Genomic DNA, 26352 nt, shown 5'->3' with positions numbered 1-26352 from the left:
ACTGGGTGGTAAGAAGCTTGGTATACTAGAATCCACAACCATTTTGAGTACAGACTCCACTGTGAGGAAATGCTCATCAAGGAAAAAAGGGAACTGGAGCCACTTTTGACATAGTTATCAGGGCTAGAATTTTGTCATGGGAAATTTGTAACCTCAAAATTGGTCAGGGGAGATGAGGTCATGGGAAACAACACACACAGAAAAGAGAGAGAGAGTGAGAAGTATAAGTATTTCCCTTTCTTTAAAAATGAAACAAATGCTAAAAAAGAAGTCTTCAAGGTCACCAATTTCATTTGTGTTCATCCAGAAGTTCATTCTTTTCCTTCACAAGTTATTCTGGTACATAATGTTGTACATTTAGGTTTGTTGCCTTACTGGAGCACCAATTTTTATTGTAAACATTTTGGTCATGAGAGAATAAGAACATAATACAAGGACATAAGAAATAGGAACAGAAGTATGCCTTACAGCCCTTTGACTCTGCTCTCCCATTCAAAAGATTATGGCTGATCTTCAACCTCAGTGCTACTTTTCAGCAACGATTCCTGTATCACTTGCTTCCCTTAACAACCAGGAATCTATTGATCTCGGTTTTGAATGAATACAAATGGCTTAGCTTTCATAGCCATCTTAGGTAGATAATTCCAAAAGTTTACCACCCTCTCCGTGAATAAATTTCTCATTAGTCCTAAACCATCTCCCCCTTATTGTTCAAATTTCGATGAGATCTCCTCTCCTCCTCTCACTCTTCTAAACTCCAGACAATACAGTCTCATTCTACTCAACTGCTCACCACCACCTGTGGAACCAGAGTGGTAAACGTTTGTACACTCTGCTGAGTACATCTTTGTGTTATTACTGGACTAGGCGGAACGCAAGTGGCCCTCTTCATCCTGCAGCTGCATTCAAAATCAAGCTTTGTGAATATATATGCAATACTTGTTTCACAGTTACATCCAAGTCATTCACCTTCTGGAATTGTTTCTTAAATCACACTTCAATCAGGTTTAACAGATGAGCTAAAGACATAACATGCATTCAGAAACAACAGATTCATACCCTTCCCCATGTATGATATACAGTTGGATGAAACATCAAAGATTTGGTCAAAGGGGACTTTGTCTGAGTTTCCCTTATATGATCTGGCTCACAGCTTCCTGAAGAAGAGTGCAGCAGCAGCACATTCCATTTAAGTTCATTCTTACACTCTGATTCTCAGCTTGTTGAGAATATACCCAACTTCTCCATCTAGTGTCTTGTCAGCACTAATAGTGATTCTATCACAAACTTCTTTATTTCCCAGGCAATTATAATCAGCAATACAATTTTCACAGTTGAGAGTCAGTTAGTACAATGTTGATGCTTTTCAGGTTACTTTTCAAATATTCCTTAACAGTCAAATTTTCAGGAGTGTACAGGGAGTGATTGCTGCACAGAAAGTTTCTGCAAACTAAAAACTCTGTTCACCTCTGAAGTTGTTCATTTGGTTTGGTTTGAAACATCAGTGATGGAGTTTTCTGCAGTTTTCCTTCTTTTCTGCTTCTCAATTTAAGTCCATCTGCACTATATTGAGGGGGTACTGTCTAAACTGTTATCACACTTACAGAATTCACAAATCAACAATTTGACATATGGAATAAAATTCACTATCAGGAGTTTGTGTGGAAAATAAGTAAATAAACAAATTGTTTGTTTCAACTTGATGTTATGGAAAATCGCGATACGAATTGTTTGAGGAAAACACCCTGTAATTAGGGGGAGGGTCGCCTGTATTAATATCAAGGGCTACCATGGCTCTCAAAGTTCAAATTTGTAAATACTGAACTTAAAAATGCACTTCTCTTTAAAGACATTGAGGTCACTAAAAATGATGGACCTTTGCAAGAATTCAGTATCTGTGCCAAAGTTTCACCCGTGTCTGGCCTTCACTATGATTGAAGGGCTTTGTCATTGGACTTGACATTCTGGGGACAATTTTGCAAAGTATTTTAGTTTCAATGGTCTTCCAAGCAATCCAGAAATAGGCATTACTAATATGGCTTGCTGTGATCAACCCTAGGATAGGTGTCTTGTATAAAATATTAACCTTAATTTGGCAGGAAGCTGAAGCAGTCAAAGTGTAAAACAGGTAACAATTTTAGTAGTGAAGATACTGGAGTCATTTAAATTAGCTGCCTGGGTTATAAAATGACTTTGCATATCGGTCACTCACTAAAGAAGCATGAACAATCTTCATTTGATTAAAAGTTGGTCTGTTTCTATTGTGGGCAGATAATCCATAAAGGCAATTTAGGACTGTAAGATGCAAATTTATCTCAATGTCCAAAACTCTTTGAAATTGAGCATTTATGAAGACAAGTGTTGTAGCAATTATTGATAAGATTTCCTCATTATCAAGTACTGTACTATCACTCTTTAAACTTAATAGCTGTTCGAAGACTATACAAGCCATCTTGGGTTTGATTTTGGGTGGGTTCAGAAAATGATAGTGATCGTAGGGGAGCTCAATTCTGCTAGTTAGGGTAGATGCTAAATGCAACTGCTTCAGCAGACAAAATACTGCTGTGCAAAGGCTCTTCTGTGTATTCCATGCTGCTTATTTGGCAGAACTCCCTCTGTAGCAGGTTGAGTTATTTCACATTTAGTTCTTTACTTTCAATGCAAAACTATATAGTTCTTGATCGATGGCCATATTCCATTCCAAATTATTTGTGAATACTATGAACATCCCAAGACTTTTCATCCTTTATGCCCCTGTGTTAAGGTCTAAAGGATTCTCACCATGATGACTAGAAAAGCAGGCACTTCTACACCTCCGAGTGAATTGTGTTTAGTGCTCTAATCAAAGAAAGTCACTCTTCAAATTTGTGAAATGCCTTGCAAATAAAAATAAATTTTCCTCTTCTTTCTCCTAGTTCTACATAAAATAACTGAATCTAACTATTCAGTAACTTTGTCTGGTTCCTAATGTCTCTGTGACATTTAAACCCAGATCTAAAACATTACATCTTTCTGATAACGCCATTTGAAATGACTAAGCAGTGTTGCCTGTGTCAAATGAGTTCTGTCTAAAGCACCAGGTCTGGTAACAACTTAACAGTGATCAAAAATCACATGTAATATTTGGTTTTATTATTACATTGTTTTGTTTCAAGAGCCCCATGGTATCAATTTCTGAGATATTAACTATGAAATAATCTTCTCCCCTTCAGACTTTAGTACTTCCTGAACTCAAATCTTCCACCAATAGATCAATGCCACATAACAAAAATTTGAAATATACCCTTGACATGTAATTTATAACTATTCACTGCTTTGGAATTTAAGTAAATTGGGGAGGGTTTATTACAATGAAAAGCACGTCAGCAGAAGAGACAAACAGTGTTAATAGTTTCTCATTCACTATTAATCTATTTATGAGGAATGCATATTTTCTCATACCTGCCAAGGAACAACTATATTTGAAGACAAATTTCTCAAGACTATAAGGTTTTAATCCTGGAATACACTTAACAAATCAACTTTGCAAAGGTGTTGTAATGCATATGCTGCTGATAGAGTCAAATGACACATGAAGCCTGCACAATATAAGACATACCCAATGCTGCTCTGCTGTTTTCTTCAACTGGTCTGTGAAAGCCACCAGGAACCTGGCAGTTAAAAAGTTTTCAGGAAAAGAATATTAAAATGGCTCACAATGACAGCTTTTGGTACATTAGAGACAAATGTCAATATCTTTGGTTAAAAAGCAGTTCGAAATTATAAAAACCAGTGCTTTAAAAGTGGGAAATTGAAGACAAATTTTAATTAACAAAATTGCAGTGGTACTGACAGCTCGAGGATTTATCTTTAATAACATTCAGGCTATCTGCATCTCCTTGGGCAGTTACTCCAGACAGTAATTGAAGAAATTTAAACTGCAAAGGTATAATCCTACTGAGAATAATGCTGTTTAATCAAAGTATACGCTGAGCACAGAACTCTACCAATAAGCATCCAGTCATTACATCAATGACTTCTCATAGAATTTCACAAAAATGTCCATCATCTAACTAGAAACCGCCAATAGTAAGACACAAAGACAGATAATACCCATGCTGTTCTCAGACTTTGATAGGTTTTGTTAGACCTGGCTAATTAGAATCAGCCAGATCATGATTTCTTTTTTTAAATAATTACTACCATCAACACTATTGATCAAGATAACTCTGAGGAGACTCCAAATCCAATACAGATTTATAGCAAAGGTACAGAATTGCTATTGTAAAATCTGTACCACAGAAATAAGGAAAATAAAAATCAAGCAAATTTCCATTAAAAAAAACATTTCTCTAAACTAAAATTTGCGATAAAGTCAACATATATGGAGACTGAATCAGAAACTTCATCTTGTTACTTTTATATGTGAATTCTCATTATTTTGCACATATGATACTTTGTCTATTTTTTGTTGCACTTATCAAGCCACATATTAATCATGTGCAGCATGGCACATTAATGTGAATCGGCAAAGCCAGTTAAAGATTATTACAAATCTGTTTGAAAATAACCAACAGTATTTCTGACAGCAATAGAGATCCACTGAATGAATTGGTATCAAGAACCATGAAATAACTGGCTTCTGCATTGGAGGTAATTATCCTTAGACACTTCACCTGTTGAAAATAGATGCTGAGCCAAAGCAGAAGTACCTGTATATGAAGAAGTGGCCAAAAATTTGGATGACTCATTTGCTAATAAAAGTTGAAATAGAAGGTATGCGATTGACACAGAACAAAGGGAACTGTATTCTGCTGCTAACTGTGCCAAGCTGACCTGGGAATGATTGTGTCACCATCACTGGATATCTCAAACAGGAAAAAATCAGTTTTCCAGCACTTTACGACCTCACCCATGAGTACAAACAAATACGCAGGTGAAAAGGAACCATTCAAAATTGATCTCCAGTTTTTTCAACAAAGCCACCCAAGTCAGTAAATAGTTGTGCAGATCATATTGATGTTAGTTCAGATTTACAAGTCTAACTGATGCACAATTCCTTTTCCTCTCCTACACTATAAGAGAAAAAAAATCGTGCTATTACCTAGCTCTCTGAAGGATAGTCCCCATGACTTCATGCTTCTTTGCATCCTTGACGTCTTCATTAATGTCTGTTCCACCAAATATAGCTCCATATGGCACACTACTATCTAAAGGAATGAAATTTTTAAAATAATTTTAATCACATTTCTTTGTACTTCTGATCTAGTTCGTATATGTCAATGCAATTCAATAGGCTAAAATAAATGTGCTTCAGCTGCTTAACTGTTCACTTTAAAAATATAATTAAAAGTGGACATGTCAGAAAGGGAAAGATGGACAGGAACAGGAAAGAGAGGAGGTGAAAATAAGGAGCAGAAGAAGTGAGGAAAAGCAAGGGGAGGTGAGGTGAAAGGAGAAAGTTGAGGACAGGGACACAGCAAGTACTTCACCTAAAGTTACCTCTGAGGTGGGAACTTGACATGAAGCTACAGACAACTGAAGCTGGATAATTGTGAAGTTTACTTAGGAGTGAGAATGACTGAGAAAGATGGGAAGAAATGAGGTTTACATGGCTCTTCGCACCGAGATCATGGATACAAAGATTTTTAAAAGACAGGAGAGCAGGTAGGAAAGATTATAAAAAGGAAAGTACTATTCTGGGTTTTATACAACATGAAATGAATATAAATGAAACAATCAGTACAAAACATTTGTTTAAGTAAGGTGGTGTTAGAAGTGCATGGTTACACCCATCAGCTTCTTCATACTTTGCTATGGGGTGGCCAAATAGAGATCTCTGAAAATTATAAAAGGTTGTGATGAACACAGAGAAAATGTTTCCAGCTGTTAGTAAGTGTATAACTAAAGGCTATCAATATAATGAAACATAATAAATGAAATTAAATCGCAAAAGTTGCACAAACATGATATGAGCTATCACAGGAAATGCTCGATGCAAATGATATACAAGGGAAACTGGATAGCATTCAAGGAAGATGGGAATGGAGGTTTGTGCTGCTAGAGTTTGATAAAGGACAGGAAAAGGATTGAGAAGAACATTAATGCTGATTTGAACCAGTCACAGGTTTATACAGCATGGAAACAGGCTCTTCGGCCCAACTCATCCGGGCCGACCAAGTTGCCTACCTGAGCTAGTCCCATTTGCCTGTTTGGCTCATACCCTTCCAAACCTTTCCAATCCATGTACCTGTCCAAACATCTCTTAAACTTTGTAATTGTACCCACATCTATCATTTCCTCTGGTAGTTTGTTCCCCATATCCAACACCCTGTGTGGAAAAAGTTGCCCCTTGGGTTCCCTTCAAATCTTTCCCCTCAAATCTTTCCCCTCTCAACTTAAATCTATGCCTTCAGAGACTCCCAAACCCTGGAAAAAAGACTGATCATTCAATTTATCTATGCCCTTCATGATTTTATAAACCTTTACAAGGTCACCACTCAGCCTCCCATACTCCTGGAAAAAAGACTCAGCCTATCCAGTCTCTCCTTATAACTCAAGCCTTCCAGTCCAAGTAGCATCCTCATGAATCTTTTCTGTTCCCTTTTCAGCTTAATGACATCCTTCCTATAGCTGGGCGACCAGAACAGCACACAGTACTCCAAGTGTGGTCTCACCAACATCTTGTACAGTTGTAACATGACCTCCTAACACTTGTACTCAATGCCCTGAATGATGCAGGCAAGCTTGCCAAATACCTTCTACACCTCCTTGTCTACCTGTGTCGCTGCTTTCAGGGAAGTATGTACTTGTACTCCTAGGTCTCTGTTCTACAACAGTCTTCAGGGCCCTACCAGTTACTTTGCAAGTCCTGCCCTGGTTTAACTTACCAAATTGCAACAGTTTTCACTTGCTTGGGTTAAATTCCATCTGCTATTCCTTGGCCCACTTTCCCAGTTGATCTAAATCCTGTTTATAGTACTAGATAACCTTCTTCACTGTCCACTATACCACCAATTTTGGTTTCATCAGCAAACTTACTAACCACGCCAACTATATGCTCATCCAAATCGCTAATATAGATGACGAACAACAGTGGACCCAGCACCGATCCCTGAGGAACACCACTGGTCACAGATCTCCAATCTGGAAAACAACCCTCCACTACCATCCTCTGACTCCTTCCACCAAACCAATTTTGTATCCAATTGGCTAGCTCACCCTGGATCCCACGTGATCTAACCTTCTGGATTAGTCTACCATGCGGAACCTTGTCAAGGGCTTTGCTAAAGTCCCTGTAGACAACATCTACCATCCTGCCTCATCAATCCTCTTGGTCACCTCTTCAAAAAACTCAATCAAATTTGAGAGACATGATTTCCCATACACAAAGACATGCTGACGATCGCTAATCAGTCCTTGCTTTTCGAAATGCAGGTACATCTTGTCTCTCAGATCCTCTCCAGTAAATTTCCCACCACTTATGTTAGACTTACTGGGCTGTAGTTCCCTAGCTTGACCTTGCAGCCCTTCTTAAATAAAGACACAACATTAGCTACCTTCCAGTACCTCACCCATGGCTAATGATGATACAAATATCCCTGCAGTCCCCAAACAATTTCTTCCCTCCCTTCTGCTGAATACAGTTCTGGGTGGACAATACATGAACATTTAGAGTCACGGAAATAAATGGTTCAGCATCGTGATCGAGGAATGATAAGCTCTCACAAGACAGATCTAATGACGTACCCATAGAAGACCTGGTTTCTAGTCTAAATCAAAGGTGGCATCTTCTATCCTACTAAGGCTGCACTGGTGGACTCCATGTGGAATCCAACAGGACACCGTAATCTTCAGTGGGCTTCCCTATTCACATACTGGGAAGCCTTTTCACTGATCCTTATCCAGGTTAAACCTGGTGCAAACACAGCAGTCTCCCTTTCAAATAAATGGGAGAATTTCCTTGCTAGGAAAACAGGTAAGTAGTTTTTTTTCCCCCAAGTTACTTAAGACAGCATCATCATTTTTAATTGATTTAATGCATAATCTTTTTAGTTTCTTAAGCTTAGAAATACTTAAGTATTTTAAACTATTTTAAACAAATCCTAAATATCACTGTCATGAACATCAAAGATATTAACAATTAGTTAAATTGGTACCTATGACAGGCAGTGAGCTGAAGGAGAGGAGAGCCTCACTGGCTGTCAATTCTGTTCTGCAAGAACAGCCAGCTTACTTGTGCCAAAACAATGTTTTGTACCAGACCATTCCCTCAGTTCCCCTCTCAAAGACTAATCACTTAAGGAATAAAGGGTACAAATTTACAGTAAGTGTCAGCATGAAAAATATCTCCATTATTCACATACAACAACATGCAGTGCACTGCAGGTATACTCTCTAATCACAGATTTTTGTACAAGGTCAATCACCAATGCAATGATTTCACAGGTGCTCCTCCAGTATAAAGATTGGATTGATGCACTAATAACCTACTGCTCAGGGAATAAGTATTCTTTAACCAAAACATTTATCTTTTAGAATTTCTTCTTCTGCATTTTGTTCTGCTGCCTATACAAACTGTTTTGGCACTGCACGCAGATGCGAGTTCTTGCCAAAACCAAGTTACCGTAATACAAATCTTGAAATATATCGGCCCCGGTCTATGGCCAGTCCATTCATAATGGAATTGCAAACATTGTGAAGGTTCATTATTTTAGATTCAATGTTTTGCATTCTTTAATATGCAAGTTTATCTATTTTATTTGAGAGTGGGCTAGAAGTGTTTTCAGTGATCTAGATTGTTTGGACACAATATTAAGAAGCTGATAACAGTGACCCTGATGTGGACAACATTAGTAATAAATGCAAAAAGCTAACAAAGGATCAAACTTTTTAGATTAATGAAAATAAGATGGAGATCAAACATACTTAGCATAGTCCTCATTTTCACATTACCTTTTTTTTCCCCAAAATAGTAACAGGCTCAGGCAAATTTATTTTCCCATTGTACAACTGAACTGACATTTAAAGATAATCAACGTTTGTTGCCCTTCAACCCAAACCCCTAGTCAAAACATTTGAAGAATATAAAATTTTGAGGGGCATAGATAGGGGTGCATAATGAGAAACAAACTATCACAGGGAATGCTTGATGAAAGTGATACAGATGCATTTAAGGGGAAACTAGATAGCATACAAGGAAGATGGGAACAGAGGTTTATGTTGCTAGAGTTCAATAAACGACAGGTAAAGGTGTGAAAGGAACAAAATTAGACCAGCTGGATGAAGTGTTTTGGTTTTGTATATTCTACACCATTTTGCTGAATGCAGTCCTGGGTACCCAATATACGAAAGCAATAGAAGGCAAAGGACTTTGTATAAACTGGAACTAAATGGACAGCATGGATATGGTGGGCAGAAGGACCTTTTTCTGTGGTGTACAACTCTATGACCAGTACTGGGGCTTACCGTACCTAACAGCAATCTTCCCGCTTTGTAGAGATGGATTATCAGCACTGCATCAAATTTCTTCTCAGAGATTAAGTCTGCAACTTGAGACGATGATTTAAAATCACCAATATCTCTCAGCATACATAGATGGCCACTACACTCTATATATTCACTAGAGGAAAGAAAGGGAAAGAGAAGGCAAAACTTAATTCCAGTAAATATTAAGACTTTACTCATTAACACAATGAGAGATTTATTTAAAGATTATTTTAGCTATATTCAAAACAACAAAATATTGTTCAGATAGATATAATTCCACTGCTCTTCTTTGGAAGAGTCCTTCAGGATTTTTTATCACTAACTGAGAGTGCAGATATAGTCCCAATTCAGTATTTTAAAATGGCGAGAAAGTAGATAATGTTGATGTTAAAAAGGGACCTAGGTGTACAGATCACTGTAAGTCAGCAAGAAGGTACAGCAAGCAATTAGGACAGCAAATGGTCCGCTGGCTTTTATTACAAGGCGATTCAAATACAGAAGTAAAGAAGTCTTAATGCAGAGATAGAACTGATATGGGGCCTCAGTGACACCACACCTAGAGTTCTGTATACGGATTTGGTCTCCTTACCTAAAAAGGGATGTATTTGCCATTGAAGGAGTGCAGTGAAGATCCACTAGACTCCAATGCCATCTTCAATTTTGCCGATGACACTACTGTGTTGGACAAATCACAGATGGCGATCTGCAGCTACCATCAGACAGGAGGTACTGAAGCCTGAGGTCTCACACCACCAGATTCAAGAACAGCTACTTCCCTTCAACCATTGGGTTCTTAGACCAATCGACAAAACCCTAATCACTAAAGTTTAGCAACACTTTGACCAGTTTGCACTAAAATTAACTTTTTTTTTTGTTCTAATTGTGTTTTTTCCTATAAATACTGTGTACAACTTATGTTTAATTTGTTTTTCTTGTGAATGGTGCCTATTGTCATGGAATGTGTCATGGAATTATGGGCAGGGTAGCAAAATGGGTGGAGAATTGGCTGGTTGGCAGGAAGCAAAGGGTGGAAATAAAAGGATCTCGTTCTGGTTGGTTACCGGTTACTAGTGGTGTGCCGCAAGGGTCGGTGTTGGGGCCTCTCCTTTTTACCTTGTACATCAATGATTTGGATGATGGAATAAATGGTTGTGTGGCTAAGTTTGCGGATGACACCAAGATAAGTGGAGGAGTAGGGAGCATAGAGGAAATAGAAAGAATGCAGAGGGACCTAGACAGTTTAGGAGAATGGGCAAGAAAATGGCAGATGAGATTCAATGTTGAGAAATGTGCAGTTGTACACTTTGGAAGTAGAAATAAGCGGGTAGATTATTATCTAGAAGGAGAGAAGATTGATAGTGCGGTAGTACAAAGGGACTTGGGGGTACTTATACAAGATACCTTAAAAGTTAACCACCAGGTTGGATCGGTGGTTAAGAAAGCGAATGCTATGTTGGCATTCATCTCGAGAGGTATAGTGTATAAAAGTAAGGAAGTGTTGATGAGGCTCTACGGGGCGCTAGTGAGGCCTCATTTGGAATACTGTGCGCAGTTTTGGGCCCCACATCTTAGGAAGGATGTGCTGACGTTGGAGAGGGTTCAGAGGAGATTTACGAGAATGATTCCGGGAATGAAAGGGCTTAAGTATGATGAGCGTTTGTCGGCTCTTGGACTGTACTCGCTGGAGTACAGAAGGATGAGAGGGGACCTCGTAGCGACATTTAAAATGTTGACAGGTAAGGATAGAGTAGATGTGGCTAGGCTGTTTCCCTTGGTGGGCGTGTCCAGGACCAGAGGGCACAATCTTAGAATTAGAGGGTACAGTTTCAAGACAGAGATGAGGAGAAGTTTCTTTACCCAGAGGGTGGTGAAATTGTGGAACTCCTTGCCACGCACAGCAGTGGAGGCCAGATCAGTGGGGGTGTTCAAGGAGGAGATAGACAGATATCTAAATAGTCAGGGTATCAAGGGATATGGGGATAAGGCTGGCAAATGGGATTAGAATAGTTTTTTTTTTCTCTCTCTTTTTTTCCCACCCCATTTCTTTTTCCCTTTTCCTTGGAGCAGACTCGATGGGCCGAATGGCCTGCTTCTGCTCCCTTATCTTGTGATCTTGTGATATGACGCTATGTGCCTGTGATGCTGCTGCAAGCAAGTTTTTCATTGTACCTGTGCACACATTTACTTGTGTGTATGACAAAAAACTCGACTTTGACTCATTCCACAGACAGCAGGTTGTGCAATGAGGAAAGGTCGAGTAGTCTGGGCCTGTATTCTCCAGAATTCAGAAAAATCAGAGGAAACCTCATTGAAACTTACAGGATTCAACAGGCAGGATGCTGTTTTCCTTGAACCAGAGATCACAGTCTCAGAATAAGTGGGTGGGGGTACCTAGGACTGAGATGAGGAAGTGTTTCTTCATACAGCAGATGGCAAATATTTGAAACTCTTTACCCAGAAGGCTGTGGAGGCTCAGTAATGAATTGATTCAAAACAGAAATCAACAGATTTCTGGATATTACAGGAATAAAGGGATATGGGGATAATGCAGGAAAATGGCATTAGCTAGGAAAATCAATTACGATCTTGATGAATGTAGAGAACCTCGAAGGGTCAAATGGCCTAGTCCTGTTCTTATTTCTTATATTTTTATCTCATGCAACAAATGCTGCCTCAGAGAGTGCAACAATTCCTCTGAACCATAGCCTAGATTTTTGTGCTCAAGTCTCTGGAGTGGGCAAGGGTTTTGAAATCTGCCACTTTAATAAAAGGCAAGCTTCAATCAAAGCCATGATACATAAAAACAGAAATACTGCAAATACTCAGCAGGTCAAGAAAGATCTGTGATGAGAGAAATATATTAGTGTTTCAGCTTCATTAACTTTCGTCACAACTAAGAAGTCAGAAACCAAACATGTGTTTTGAGTTGCAGAGAGGGGGAGGGGAAGAAAGTGGAGGGAAGAAAGTGAATGTCTGTGACACAGTGGAGATCAAGAAAAACTTAACGACAAAAGAAGGCAGTGATGCCAGCTGAGAGCCAGAAGGCTTGTTAATCACAGCTGATCTGTCTGGAGAAGATGCAAATGGAGGGAGATTAATGAGGGATAGAGAAGTGAAAAAAAATTCTCAGAAACTGTGAAATATAGGATGCAGTGTTAATTGATTCGGCACGCTTCCTTGAGTTGTAGTTTTTCTATAAACTTATGAATTCATCTACAATGAGGTAATTAATGGTAAAGAACGTGTGTAAGGTACCTAGAAAATGCCAGCTCCAAAACTTTGAAATGAAGCCAAATTGAGATGAACTCTGTTCCAGCAGAAATAAACCAGCCAATGTTGAGCGACTGGCCCAACTGTTCCAACTGAGAGCGCTACACGTCGCATCCAGTTCAGGCAGCGGCCTCTCCAGCCCGGAGCACGTCGCCAGCACTCACCAGATTCTCCGGGCAGTCGTCCTGTTGCCAGAGCAGGGACTCAGGCTGGCGAGAAAGAGCAGTTTCATTGCAGTCTGCCGAGAGAAGGCAACAAGCGCCCCCCCTCCAACACACCATTAGAGGTCACCAGGGATCCAACAGCTGCCACCCATGGGAGGCGCCAGCCCGGCAGTGGCGCAAATTCTCCGCCGAAACCCGCCCCCGACTACCTGGAACGCATTCAACGGGGCGGCACCGGTGATTAGATTGGCAGCCCGGATGACCAATGACAAACCGGATCACCTGCGATTCCGCCTGCCAACTGGGCGAGCCTCGACCAGTGGGCGCAGCGCGAAGGCGGGCCTTGGTTACGGTTGCTGAGGTCAGGGGGTATGAGGCCAGGCCTCGGTATGTCTGTGACCGGTGGTCAGGCGGGTTCGGGTTGAAGGGAGGCGGCTCGGAAGGCTGATGCTGTGTCTTTAACTCGCTCGATTACTCAGCGTTTTCTGCCCCGGAAAGATCGGGGCTGCCCTAATCCCCGAGGGAGTTAGAAAGTTTTGTTTTAATGTGACTATGGAAGGTGGCCAGACCGAGGAGAGGACTCCACTGCTCCCGGAGAGACGGGCGGCAGCCAAGCCGGTGGCTTCTGCCTTCCAGGGCCGGCGGCTGGCCTGCGCCGCCGTGCTGGTGACAGAGTCCTTGGAACGAGTGGCGTTTTACGGCATCACATGTGGCCTGGTGCTTTTCCTCAACAGCGAGCCCTACAACTGGCTGGGACCCCAGTCGAGTCAGACCCTACTGATCTTCATGGGCATCAGTTACTTCGTGTCCCCGTTCGGAGGATGGCTGGCCGACGCCTGGCTGGGCAGGTTCCCTACCATCCTCCTGAGCATGCTCCTCTACCTGATTGGAATGATGCTGTTCCCTTTTATTTCATGGTATCAGACTCGCCGTTACCTTTGCGGAGAACTGGAGTATTATCCCATCTTGGACCCCAAGTGTTTCAATAACAGCTCCAGTGCTTGTGTATTTCACCGGGATAGTTACTGCCGACCGGTCATTTACACTGGACTGGTCTTCGTCGCACTTGGTGTGGGATCTGTGAAGGCAAATATAACTCCATTTGGAGCGGATCAGGTACAATATACTTTTCTGAAGTTCTGGAATAAAACTACGTTAGCAAGAATGCAAAATGATGGTATCGTTTTCATTTCTGCATTGTTGCACGTTTAAAAATCACTGGTGTGGAAGTGTCTAATATAACCATAACTAAGTTCTTAGCAATCACTGAGTTTTTGTTGTCAATGCGTCTTTTGGAATACAGAGTGTCTCTTCCCCCCCCCCCCCCCCCCCAACATCATTTTGTTGTAAGAAGATTATTCCGCCATGAAGTGAAATGGCTAGACAATGAGAATTATTAATGTTCAACAACAATTTATAACAACAATTGAAACAGCTGGAAATGCTCCACATGTCAGGCAGCATATATGGAGAGGAAAAAACAAGAGTTAGTATTTCAGATCGCAGACTCTTCAGAATAGTCTTTGGCTTTGTAAACTACCTGGACTGCTGAGTTTTTCCTCCCTAGGAAGTTATTCTTATCGGGAGGTGTTTGGCGATCCTTTTTCTAATTGGTATGAAGTAAGAGCAGCGTGGAATCTTGTCGAGTCACGTGTGTAACTTGATACACAAACATATACGTTTTATAAACCGATAGTTTACAAACACTTTCTTACTCTTAGTAAGAAAGCAAGAACGTTACAGTTGTGTTATTAGCATCCTTAGAAATGAGTTATCCTATCAGGCTGCTACTGAAATTTGAATCTTATGCTGTGGTAGCTTGCAATTTTGACAATGATATGGGGAACAAATCTTGAGCATAACCAACTATTTCAGAGTTCATGTATTGGCTTATTTCTTTCTACTTAATATGTAGTTTATAAATTATATTTAAACACATCTTTAAATTACTGTAAAGAAAGGAACTAGTTTATCCAGTTGTGATGTAACTCTGCACATTACTTCATCCACTCACATTCCCCAAACTTTGCTTATGGACGCCATAACAGATTGCCATACGAAATTGTGGTGCAAGAATGAAATGATGACTATTAAACTTGCACAGTTATTCATTAAACAATGAATACATTTGGTAAGGGACATGTAAGTTCCCATTTGTGTTTTTTTGTTAATGCAGCTATCCAAGTAACTTTGTAATTTATTTCTCATTATTTCCTTGCAACATGATTGGTCAGATGGCTTCCTCCTAAGTATATGTGCAAGAATAAGTGTTTTTAAATTTTTCTCTTGGCTTTCTTTATGGAGTAGAAAATATCAAGTGATGTTTGCAGTGGTTTCAATTTGGTAACAGCTTTATTGAACTCAAATGTAATGAAATACTATATACTGTTCCCAACTTACTATCTAGTGCACTTGGACTTGCCCTATCGAATGTATTCCCTTTGTCCTATCCATCCTCCTTCCCCCTATTTTTGCAACTTAAACTAACTTGTGTTCTCTCTTTCCTAGTCCTGGCAAAGGGTCTCAGACCTGAAACACTAACCCTGTTTCTCTTTCCACAGGTGTTGCCTGACCTGCTGAGTGTTTCCAGCAATCTGTTTTTCATTTAACATTTAGGGATATTGTTTCTGCTACAATACTCTGATTTCTGTGCCAGTTTTTCTGTCATGTTTTGAACTCTATGTTAGCACCAGAGTATGCAGTGGAACAAGCACTTCAGGGCCCAAATTTGTGTTTTCCAATTTTAGAATAATTTGGTTTTACAATTGTTCTGATGAAGAATCAGTGAACTGAAACATTAAATTTGATACTCTTTACAAATGCTTCCCTTCCTGATTTATTTTTAGCATGCTCTGTTCTTATTTCAGATTGCCAATGTGTGCAGTATTTTGAAATTGTATGGTCTTATGACTGTCATGTGTTAAACCTCATGATGTGACCAACTTCTTTATCATGTGTTAAACTTTGGGTGCAGAGCAGTAGAATGGACTTGTCCAATTTTTTTTTAAGTCTTAATTTACGCACTGAATATTCCAGACATTTATCTATATCTTGTAGTTTGAACTAAAGAGCTGGATGAATTGTTTGTATAAATCTCAATCTTCATAACCCGAAACTGGTGAAGTCTGATAGTAACATAGAATCAGTAAGGATTAAATAACTTTGATTCAGGAGTGGAAGCCTGCTGCTTCAAGAAAGATAGGGTTTGAAATAGCTGAATTAGAGGAGCTGCAAAAGAGATACTAGGTCTAGACTCAGGATATCTCTTCACATCCCTAAAGGAATGTGAAAAAAAGATCTAACAGTTTTGCTCTGAAAGTGTTCCCCATGGCAACCAGGACTTTGAAGGAACTAAAGGAATGTTTCAGTCATGAGACCACCAGACTTTTCCTAAAGACAAGGATAGTGACATATGAAATTGATCATCAGTCCTCTTGTCTCAAATTAGTTCCTCAGTGATGATGATTCTCCCGTATGTTGGTAAAGTTGTAATTCCTTATCTCTTTCCATGTGTGCGTGATATATAGAAAAAGTCATGCTTTGTACAATAGGAGAGTGTGTGGACTGCACACACTCCCTCCTTCAGGTGAAGGATCTATCAGTAAGTAACTTTCTGCTGGATCTGAGAATCGGCGAGTGTGAGTGATTCTTTTAGTCCGCAGAAGTGGAATCAGAACTGATGATGTGCTACAGCATCATTCATTGGTTAAGTGTAAGGTTTTTGGGTCTTGTGTCTGAAGTACTTCCCCTGGACTTGTTTCATGAGTCTCCTGTATTATGCTATTCCAAGGATGCCTTTAACGTTTGCCATATTTCTGTCAAAGCATTTGATCCTGGTGCTGTACCTAGTAATTTTCTGTGGCCTTGCTCTCTTTATGTATCAGACGTGGCTCAAATAGTAGCATGCTTAAGAGTCAAAAAGTTGCACTCTAAAGATTTGAGTGCATAATTTAGATTACTATTCCTATAACTGAGGGAGTGCTGCACTGTCAGACCTGAGATCTTTTAGATATCACACAACTGTCTGCTATGTTAGTGGATGTAGATATTCTTATGGAGCTCTCTGAGAGCAGAATGCAAGTGTGATCCCCAGTGAAAAGATAAGACCCAAAGTCTAAATTACAAAAAATAGAATATCTGATCATTTTGAAACCTGTTGTCTGTGGAGGTTTTTTCTTTTTCTACATTACAACAGACAAAAACATTCTGAAGATATTTCATTGGCTTCAATACACTTGGATGTCACTGATGCTCTTTTACTAATTGACATAGTTCTAAGTGAAAAAGTAGAAAGTGAATAAATCAAACTTTAACATCTTGTCTGGATTTTCCTTTTTTTTTTGCCCTGGTGTTGAGACAGAAGTAGACACTTTCATGAAAAACTCTTCTAGTCTGGGCTCTCTCCTTGGTCTTTCTCAATTTGAGGAAAGTGGAACCTCCTTCCTTCTCCACTGGCGAAAGGTCTATATTTGTCACTTTTTCTTCTCAATACATTTTTGTTCTCTTTCTCACACTTTATGTTGCTCTCTTTCGGATGGGGGGGGGGGGTGGTTGTGGGGGGAAACCTTGCCATTGCTTGCTCCTTGACTGCCATTTTGCACTTCATGGTTTCCTTGTGAGATTTTCTTTTTACTTTCATAACAATGATCACACTTCCAAATGCTTTGGAAAATTACATTTGCCCTACATTTTGTTTTTCTAGAGGCATTAAAATTCTTTATAGATGATGAAATAACCTTTTGGAGGATGGTCACTGCTGTAATACGAGAAACCTCATGGTTTACATGTGTACAGCAAACTCACAAATGGAAATAAAATTGACAACAGACTTATTTGATTTACAGGTTTAATTATCACCATGAGATCTTGCATCCATCCTAAAGGAGAGAGGAGAGTTCATTTTAATGTGTCATCAAAAGTGATTAGTGCAGCATTCAATTTAATACAGTATGGTAATCTCAGCGTAGATTATGTCTTCCAAACCTACAACACAGAACTTAAAATTTCTGACTCAATACACCTGAACCAAAGCTAATAGATCAACATTTATTGTAAGGAAGTCGAGATGAGCAAACAAAAACAATTGGCTGACAAATTGTATTTCAGTAAGGAAAATGTTGTGCATCAGATGCTAGTATAATTTTTTAAACAATCTTGCATTGATATATTACCTGTTTGTCAATTATTTTGTGACTGTAAAATGATTAGTGTGAATGAATGTAGTCTGGAAATATAATCTTTCTAAATCCATTTTTTTTCCTGCATTAGGTGAAAGATAGAGGCTCTGAAGCTACACGTCGATTTTTCAACTGGTTCTATTGGTCGATTAATCTGGGTGCTATCGTCTCACTGGCTGGCATTTCGTATATTCAACAAAACTGTAGCTTTCTCCTTGGATACATTATACCAACTGTTTGCATGGGCATCTCTTTCTTGGTTTTTGCATTTGGCAAATCAGTTTTTGTCTCAAAGCCACCTGATGGTAGTTCCTTTTCAGACTTATTCAAAATTCTTTTTTATTCCTGCTTTTCAAGGAAGTTGAATAACGAAGAAAATACCAGGTAAAGCTCTTTTGCTAATTTTCATTTTGCCCACTCCTATGCACTATGGATGCAGAGGTAATAGTTGCATCAATCTAGTTATAGGTGACTCCCACATTACGGCTTTTCGGGTAGCCTTACAGAATTCACAAATCACTACCCAGAATTTGCTCTTGTGGAATGTGTGTGGGTGGGAATTAAATAAATAAACACAATGTTTATTTGCAACTTGCATTTTCTTGATGCATCTGCAGATGAAGTGGCTTCAGGGTATGGTCTGTTTTCTAGCAAGTGCAACCCTCACCCCCTAATGCAGGAGTCACCTGTATTTTAATTGTTTTAGTTATTGTTAATTTGAAACTTTTTTAACTATTGGAATGCTTTCTGGGGTATCTCATAAGACTAAATAAATTGTATATGCAATTTTGTTAATTGCAGTTGGAGATTGTTATGACATCTTCAGCAATTTTTTGATTAACAATTATTGCACTTAGTATGCATTTGGAAGTGCAGTGCTCATTAGAAGGATAATATCGTGCAGATTTATAGAATTCTATTTGTATTACAGTACTTGCCTAATGGTATACATGCTTTCAAATCCTATCTTTTGTGCTACAACTGTTAAGCAAATCTTATAAAGAAGATCCTACTATTTAATTGTAATATTTTTCATAAACAGTTAATGGAATTTTCTTGTATTGTGATCTTGTCTTTAGTTTGAGGTGATATTAAATACACTATAGAGCTTCAGGAAGTATAGTATTTTCTGAAGTGGTTTTGAAGCATTTGCCATGATTTCAGCTGATTGCTCCAAATTTAACATTACCTAAAGATCAGCAGGTTTTATTTATTAAAATAAATGAATTGTAAAAATATTTACTTTCAGTCAGAACAACGGGATCTACCCATCAACTATTAAACCAGGTTGTCTGGATCTGGCCAAGACCGTCTATGGTGGGCAATTTCAAGATGATAAAGTGGAGGATGTGAAGACCTTTGTCAAAATTATCCCAGTGTTCTTAGCACTCATTCCTTACTGGATGGTTTATTTTCAGGTTTGATGTTATATGCTATTTATGGACCAAATATTGAATTCTTTATATTTGTTTTGAAGTTAAACTAAACAGGAATAGTGAGCAGTCTTTTGCATTAAATATAAATAAATTATAAATGTTCTTGATGGCTTTTGCATTTGGAGGGTGAGATTGTTGGCAGCTAGTTTAAATTTTTTTTTGTCTTTCAGATGCAAACCACATATGTTCTACAGAGTTTGCACCTACAGATTCCAACATTTTTTGCTGAGTATAATAATAGTAATGTTAACAATTCATTTGCAAGCTGCAATCATCATATGGTAAGATACCATTTGAATTACTTGTCTTAATAGAATGTAAATGGTATAACTTCCACCATTGTTACTGACTATCCAATTGAAATTAATACTTGCTTACATTTTTCAAGGACCGGTGAGGAGATAAGACACTTATTTCTTAATCTGGGCACTTAGCAACCTTGCTTAACAACATAATTTTGTGGTGCAGTTGAATTTTTAAATTTAAGATTGAGGATTTTTTAAATGCGGGATGTATATTTAAAACTTAATTCTGTAACACATGATGCACAAAAGATTTTTTTGTGCTCTTTCATCTGTCACACTTCATTCAAACTATAGTATTAATGCTTTGTGCCAATTGTGTCCTCCATTAACATAAACTTTGAAAGAAGTGCATCAATGGAATAAGTTGAAATTTGTCTAACGTTTCAGTGATTGCACCTTCACTGTGTGTGACATTTTGTGAATAATCGAGATCAAAAATTAATTCCTTTAAAATTCAACTAAATGGTAAACAATGTATTTATAGAAACTGACCTTCTGTGAAGTAGGATATGAAGGGAGAGATTATTTTAAGTTCTCCTGTCTTTTATTTCATTAAAAACCTGTAGAAAAGCCACAGAAGCAATGTGAATTCATTTTAATCTTTCATGGGAACTTTGTTTACACGATCATGTATCACAGTATCTAGTTTCACTTAAGTAATATGCATGTTATGTAGAAGTAGTATTATTGCTACTTTCCCTTCCCCTTCTCCTGGACGGAACTATTGCATACTTCCTCTGTAGTCTTAATACAAGACAATTGGAAAATTTTGATGAACACAAACCTCGTCTTGTAACTCAGTAGTGCATTACTAAATGTTAGGCAAATGTAATCTATGTTAGCAAAATATTTGAAAGTATGACTGGATTTGAGAAGCTTTGATATAGCTGTTAAGGGAAAAATACATATGTTTCCATTTTGTAATTGAGATTTAAAAAACTCTTTATTTTTACTTTTTGTTAATACCAGATGTTTAGGTTGTATTTTCTATGGCAGCAAATTGAATATACTAGTATATTCATTGTCTTAACACTTATGTAGAATCATGTTCTCATACAAAACGAGTGATGTGACCAGGCTGATTACTTGGGAAAGGAGGCGAGAAATAAAAACTTCATACACAGTGTAGCTTAGAGCAAGAGTTATTTTCTGTGTAGAAGAATGATGAGTTTAAAAACTACTATAAAATCTGTGTTCATTTTCCTTTTTTTTTTGTTATTTTTTGGTTTACAACTAGTCCTGGTCCGATGTAGTTCTCCACTTAAGTTGAGGAATTTCCTCGAGACAACAAGCCAGCTGAGGTTTGTTGCTTCCTTGGTGATAGGGCACTATCTACACTGAGTGGATCTTCCAGCAGCAAATTGGTCCTTAAAGTAGACACTAAAGGGCTTGAGTGGACTCCACCCAAAGGAGAGCTTTGCTGGCTGACTAAGCCACCCCTCCAGGCTGTCAAATCTATCAGACAGTTTGAACGTTTAACTGTTTCTGATATTGATATTCAAAAATTGTTTAATAATTAAATGTATTTAGTCTTTTATTTTTTTCAATAGTATTAGAAAATAGAGAAGTTGTACAGTTATTGTTTTTAATTCTATATTTTGTTTTGGCACTAATGGAGAAAGCTTCACTGATAGAATGTAGAGTATGAAGACTAACCTATTGCAATAATATGTGGGTATAATAGATGAAGGTTAGCTCTTTCTCTATCTTCCAAAAATTTTAACTTTTTTTTAAATGTTACACAATAACATTTTGGTGAGCCAGAAGTTTACAGAGTAGGAACCAGAGCCCGATGAGTGGTCAGGGAACGTGGGAACTGTGCTGCCAATGAGCGCTCAGGGAGCATGGGAACCAGGGTCTTGGCGAGTGAAAATTATAAACATCTGGTGAGCCAGATGCTGAACTATTGGGATTTTCTGAATGACTGGATAGTGGATTATTGGAGTTGTACTGTTAATAGTTTCACTCAATCATGTTCAGTTTTGTGGTTGTTGTGTTTATTAATCATTTCCTGTCTGCATACTTAGAATTTATTTCAAAGCAATAACACATAGTAGTGGGCTAAAGACACTTTATATTTTAACTATAATTTGTATGCTATACTGAATACAGATACAGATTTGACTTCAGTGATTTTTTTTTTCTTGAAATTGCATTTTTTCAAGATAGTTTAGTTGATAATCTCACCCCAATTAAATTGCCTTTGGAGATCAATAATTAATCTTCCCTTGCATAGGTAGGCAAATAGAAGAAAATGTCAAAAAAGTGGGAGAAAAGCATAATTGCATACAAGGTTGTACCACCAGATTTTTATGGTGAAATCTGCCCTTCCTCTTGACATGAAGGAAGATTTTGTATTCTCATTAGATTTTGGTTGAATGTGTTCAAATTGTCAACAAATGAAACAGTCTGCATGTTGTATTATACAGCTATTGAATCTAAGGGAATGAAGTTTTTTAATTGATCAGAGACTGGTTAGGGGAGAAAAAAAATTACCTCTGGTAAATCAATTTCCAAATCTTTTAGGAGATGTATCCCCTTCAGTTTTTTAGAAGCAGCCTTCAGCAATGCTATTGTTTACTAATGATTTAATATGTGAATCATAACACTGAGCTCTTGATGTCAAACAAGGACTTGGTTAGCCCAGTTAGAATGTGTGAGTCTCATGTACTAACACTCCTGATGTTAAGAAACAAACTGATATTAAACAAAAGATGTTGGAAATGCTCATTAGATAAGGTAGCATCTGTGGAGGCAATCAGTGTTGGTCTTGCTGGAGGGTAGGGGGGTGGGGTGGGTGGGTGAAATGTCATTTTATCAACATTTGTTTAGAAACTCTTCATGTGATTCAAGTTTGCTGACAACCAAATTGCATACTTGCAATATCCAGCAGAAAGGCTTCAGGGGAGATCAAGTGAATGGGTGAGGATGTAACAGGTGTGGTACAATGTGGCAAAATGTGAAGTCATCCACCTTGGTAGAAAAATACAAAAGCAGAGTATTATTTGAATGGCAATAGATTGAAAAGTGTAGTTCAGCAGACGTCACTATATATGAATCAGTGAAAGTTAATATGAAGGGTCAGTAAGCATTTAGAAAGGCGAGAAGTGTGCTGGCCTTTTATTCTCAGAGGAATTGAGAGAAATCATAAAGATGTCTTATTGCAGTTATGAAACCATATCTGGAAGTCTCCGTACAACTCTGATCTCCCTGCATGAGAATGTATATATCTGTGAAAGAGAGAGTGCAGTGAAAGTGCACCAGATTGATTCTTGTAATGGGAGGAATTGTCCTCTGAGGAGTGATTTAAGCAGATTGGGCTTGCACGATCAAGTTTGGAAGAATGGGAAGTGATCTCATTGAAACATGCAAAATTCCTGCTGGCTTTGATTCAGCACACGTGGAGTTTATGCTTCCCCCTGCCTGGGCTATTTAGAGCCAGGGGTCTCTCACTCAAATAAGGGGTCACCTATTCAGGATTAAGGTGAGAAGATATTTCATCTCAGAGAGTAGTGAAACTTTGGGATTCTCTACCTAAGCAGGCTGCAGAAGCTTGGTCACCGTGTATATACAAGATGGGTGAATAGATTTTTGGATGTTAAGGGAATTGAAGTTATGGGTTAGTACAAGAAAGTGCCACTGAAGCAAAAGGCCTGCTCTGACATTCAATAAGATCACAGCAAACACTTGGGACTGAATGACCTATTCCTGCTCCTGTTTCTTGTTCTTAGTGGTTTAGTTCCTGGACTAGTCCAGGTCTGGATACTTATTCAGTTGTTCTGAGTTCAGATCTTAGCATGGCACCTGGAGAACTTTAAATTTTGATTAATTAAATAATTCAGTCGAAGTGAGCATGGAACTTTTTGGGGGGGGGGGGGGGGGGGGGGTGCGGTGCTATCAATAACATCCTTCAAGATCCTTGCCTGATCAGTCCTTAGTGACTCCAAACCCAATGTGGTCAGCTCTGAAATGCTCTATGAAACAACTCAATCCACTCCATTTGGGAAGTAATTTAGGCATGGATAATCAATGCTATTCTTTCCAGCTACATCTTATGAGTGAATAATTAAAACTTTGGGAGGTATGTAAACAAACTAATTAAACATGTGGAAAGTGAAGTCAACTAGCAGTTCACCAAGTTCTACATACTTGGACAACTGAGATGTGTTAAATGGCTCAGGTTTGAAACCAAAAGGAAAAAATTATATTGTACAAGTATGATATATTCTGAAACCTACCAGATAATATTCTGGCTTTCAATCTCTTTGTATTTGTTACATTCTAAAATGGGTCTTCTGTGTATTCATGCCATATGGGTGGAAGGGTTTATTGATTCTCCCTCTGATCTGCTCTCCTGAAATATAAACCTTTTTTGACATGTTAAAGATAAAATGTCTTCAGCCCAATAGTGAGTTACCACCTATAGATTGAAAATGATTAATAAATTCAACACTGGTTATGTCATTTCTAATTTTTTTAATGAATAGTTTGTTAATACAAGTAAATTGTACAATAGGAAATAAGTGTGTATTGTTTCATGTTTATATTTTGTTTTCTCAGTAATTGATAAATACTGAATAAGGCTACATGATTGAATCCAGAATTCAGGGAATGATGTTTGGGAAAATATTGATTAAACTGTCTTCATGAAAGTACTTAGAAAGCAAAGATATTTGAAATTTTAGAAGGGTTTGTTCAAATTGTGTTCATATTTTGGTACCAAATTAAAAGCAAAACAGACAAAAATTACATTTTAAGGGTAATGAAAGGGAACCCTCTCAACAGTATTGGTAAATGTGCAGTATATTCAGTGGGGCAAAAAATTAGGGGCTAATGTATCTGGAAGGTACAACAACTGGTGCCAATGCTTTACAGCTCCACAGCCCAAGTTTGATCCTGACCCCAGGTGCTTCCTGTGTGAATTTTGCAAATTCTCCTCATGATTGTGTGGCCTTCCCTGGATGCTCTGTTTTCCTTTTTCACATCACAGAAACTGCCTGGTTGATAGGTTAATTAATTCCCCATAATATAGATGGGTAGAAGTAGATTCAGGAGGAAGTTGATGGATATAGAAAGGGGGAACAGCTTACCAGGAAATGTGTGGGGATGGGATTTCTCTGGGAGCCAATATTGGTTTGATATCTCCTTTGTCAGGTGAAAAATGAATGTGGAATATGAAAACAATGTGAAAGCATTACTCTGACAAGGTGGGCAAAATGAGGAAGGTCTTCTGCCAGCCTGCAGTGGTACTTTATTGCTATTGCTCTGTAACATTGACTTTCCTGAAATGATAAAAGCCTTCATTATGAAATGCTTTCCGTAATATGCATTTAATTATGTGAAAATTGTAAAACTCCATTTCTGCAGGTGTTAGAGTCCTGGTACCAGGAGGGAAAATCTAAAATGACTGTTAAACGCATACTTCCCTTTTCGTGTCAACTTTCATTCTCTGTTCCTTAATGCATCATATTCTTAAGGACAGAGTCTCTTTTCTTCCTTCCTCTTTTCAAAATTAGTGCTTTAGAAACTGATTTGCAACTACAGTAGTATATAGCTTGGATGTGAATTTCAGGCAGTTATACTGCAACTTGTGATCTTGGATGATTGATTTGACTGTTAGGCTTTCCATATAATTAAGACAGAAACCATACTTTGTCAACATTCTCTTTAAGAATGGCAGTTTGAGTCTCTCATCTGAGCTGCTTCTATCCTGCTCTTATTGGATGTCTATAATCGGAGATTTCAATAAATGTTACAGGTCGTAATCTTGAGTTGACTTTCTCATTGTAAGCCTAATTTAACTGCCCATATTGCTTGGGTCATTTGCTTGTGAAGTCAGATTTGAAAGATTTCCAGTTAATGTGGTCCTGTGCCAGAATGGCATTTGTTGAATCTGTCATTACTCAGTCTTTATTTTCCAAATGCAGAATTGCTATCAAAAATTAAAAGTTCCTCTTGTGAAGTCTTTAAATTGAGCAAGCCACTTTTAGCACTGTTGTCTACTTTAGCTGGTGAAAATAAAATATGCAGTAGCATTGTATATTAAACAGATCAAAGGCAAGATGGTATTCAAGTGCATTGGATGGAAGTTGGAAGGTTAGTGAGTTGTTTATAGAAATCAAATCAAAGTAGATGGGAGTGCCTAATTAGTTTTATTTGGAAGATGTATTCAGAAGTTTTCACTTTAATCTGTCTCAAGGTCCTCCTAAAGAGTCAGTGAAAATGCATTAAACTGTCTTGTAATATAGTTACTGAGAAAAGCAGCAAATCCTGAAGGAAATATCCTGAAAATGGTAAACAGTTTTCAAAGAGAGAAAAGGCAGAATAACACTGATTACAGACATTTACCAAAACTGGATTTAGCATTACAAGTATCAGAACTGTCACCCCATTTCAAATTTGGTGACTGACCTTTTTGATAGTTAATGTCCTACAAAGAAGTTTAAAATATGATGTTATATTCAAATTGCTGATATCCAAATACTAAACTATCACATGTATCTGACTGATAAAAGGTGAAAACATTGGACCC

The 26352-nt window shown here is 38.2% G+C and overlaps 2 protein-coding genes across 6 annotated transcripts in view; one reads left to right on the top strand and one right to left on the bottom strand.

Annotated features, from left to right (window-relative positions):
* Positions 1 to 13140, bottom strand: part of glt1d1 (glycosyltransferase 1 domain containing 1) — a 56363-nt gene extending 43223 nt beyond the window's left edge. For 4 of the 5 annotated variants that reach the window (XM_052032105.1, XM_052032107.1, XM_052032108.1 and 1 more), the window contains exons 1-4: positions 12903 to 13140; positions 9453 to 9601; positions 5084 to 5189; positions 3599 to 3650 (exon numbers count right to left, since the gene is read on the bottom strand). In XM_052032105.1, coding sequence (XP_051888065.1) covers positions 3599 to 3650; positions 5084 to 5189; positions 9453 to 9601; positions 12903 to 12970 — 375 coding nt within the window. In that variant the 5' untranslated portion in view covers positions 12971 to 13140. Of the gene's footprint in view, positions 1 to 3598; positions 3651 to 5083; positions 5190 to 9452; positions 9602 to 12723 lie in introns of all 5 variants that reach the window. The other variant, XM_052032106.1, reaches the window with a different exon arrangement.
* Positions 13141 to 13269: 129 nt separating this feature from the next.
* The window catches only part of slc15a4 (solute carrier family 15 member 4), a 59842-nt gene continuing 46759 nt past the window's right edge, over positions 13270 to 26352 (top strand). The window contains exons 1-4 of the mRNA XM_052032104.1: positions 13270 to 14018; positions 18171 to 18463; positions 19329 to 19497; positions 19686 to 19796. Coding sequence (XP_051888064.1) covers positions 13455 to 14018; positions 18171 to 18463; positions 19329 to 19497; positions 19686 to 19796 — 1137 coding nt within the window. The 5' untranslated portion in view covers positions 13270 to 13454. The remainder of the gene's footprint in view (positions 14019 to 18170; positions 18464 to 19328; positions 19498 to 19685; positions 19797 to 26352) is intronic.

The sequence above is a fragment of the Pristis pectinata genome, chromosome 17 (assembly GCF_009764475.1).
Source record: "Pristis pectinata isolate sPriPec2 chromosome 17, sPriPec2.1.pri, whole genome shotgun sequence".
In the NCBI taxonomy this organism is placed as follows: Eukaryota; Metazoa; Chordata; class Chondrichthyes; order Rhinopristiformes; family Pristidae; genus Pristis; species Pristis pectinata.
Note: the sequence above shows the minus strand (reverse complement) of the source record. Positions and strands in the feature narration are given on the sequence as shown.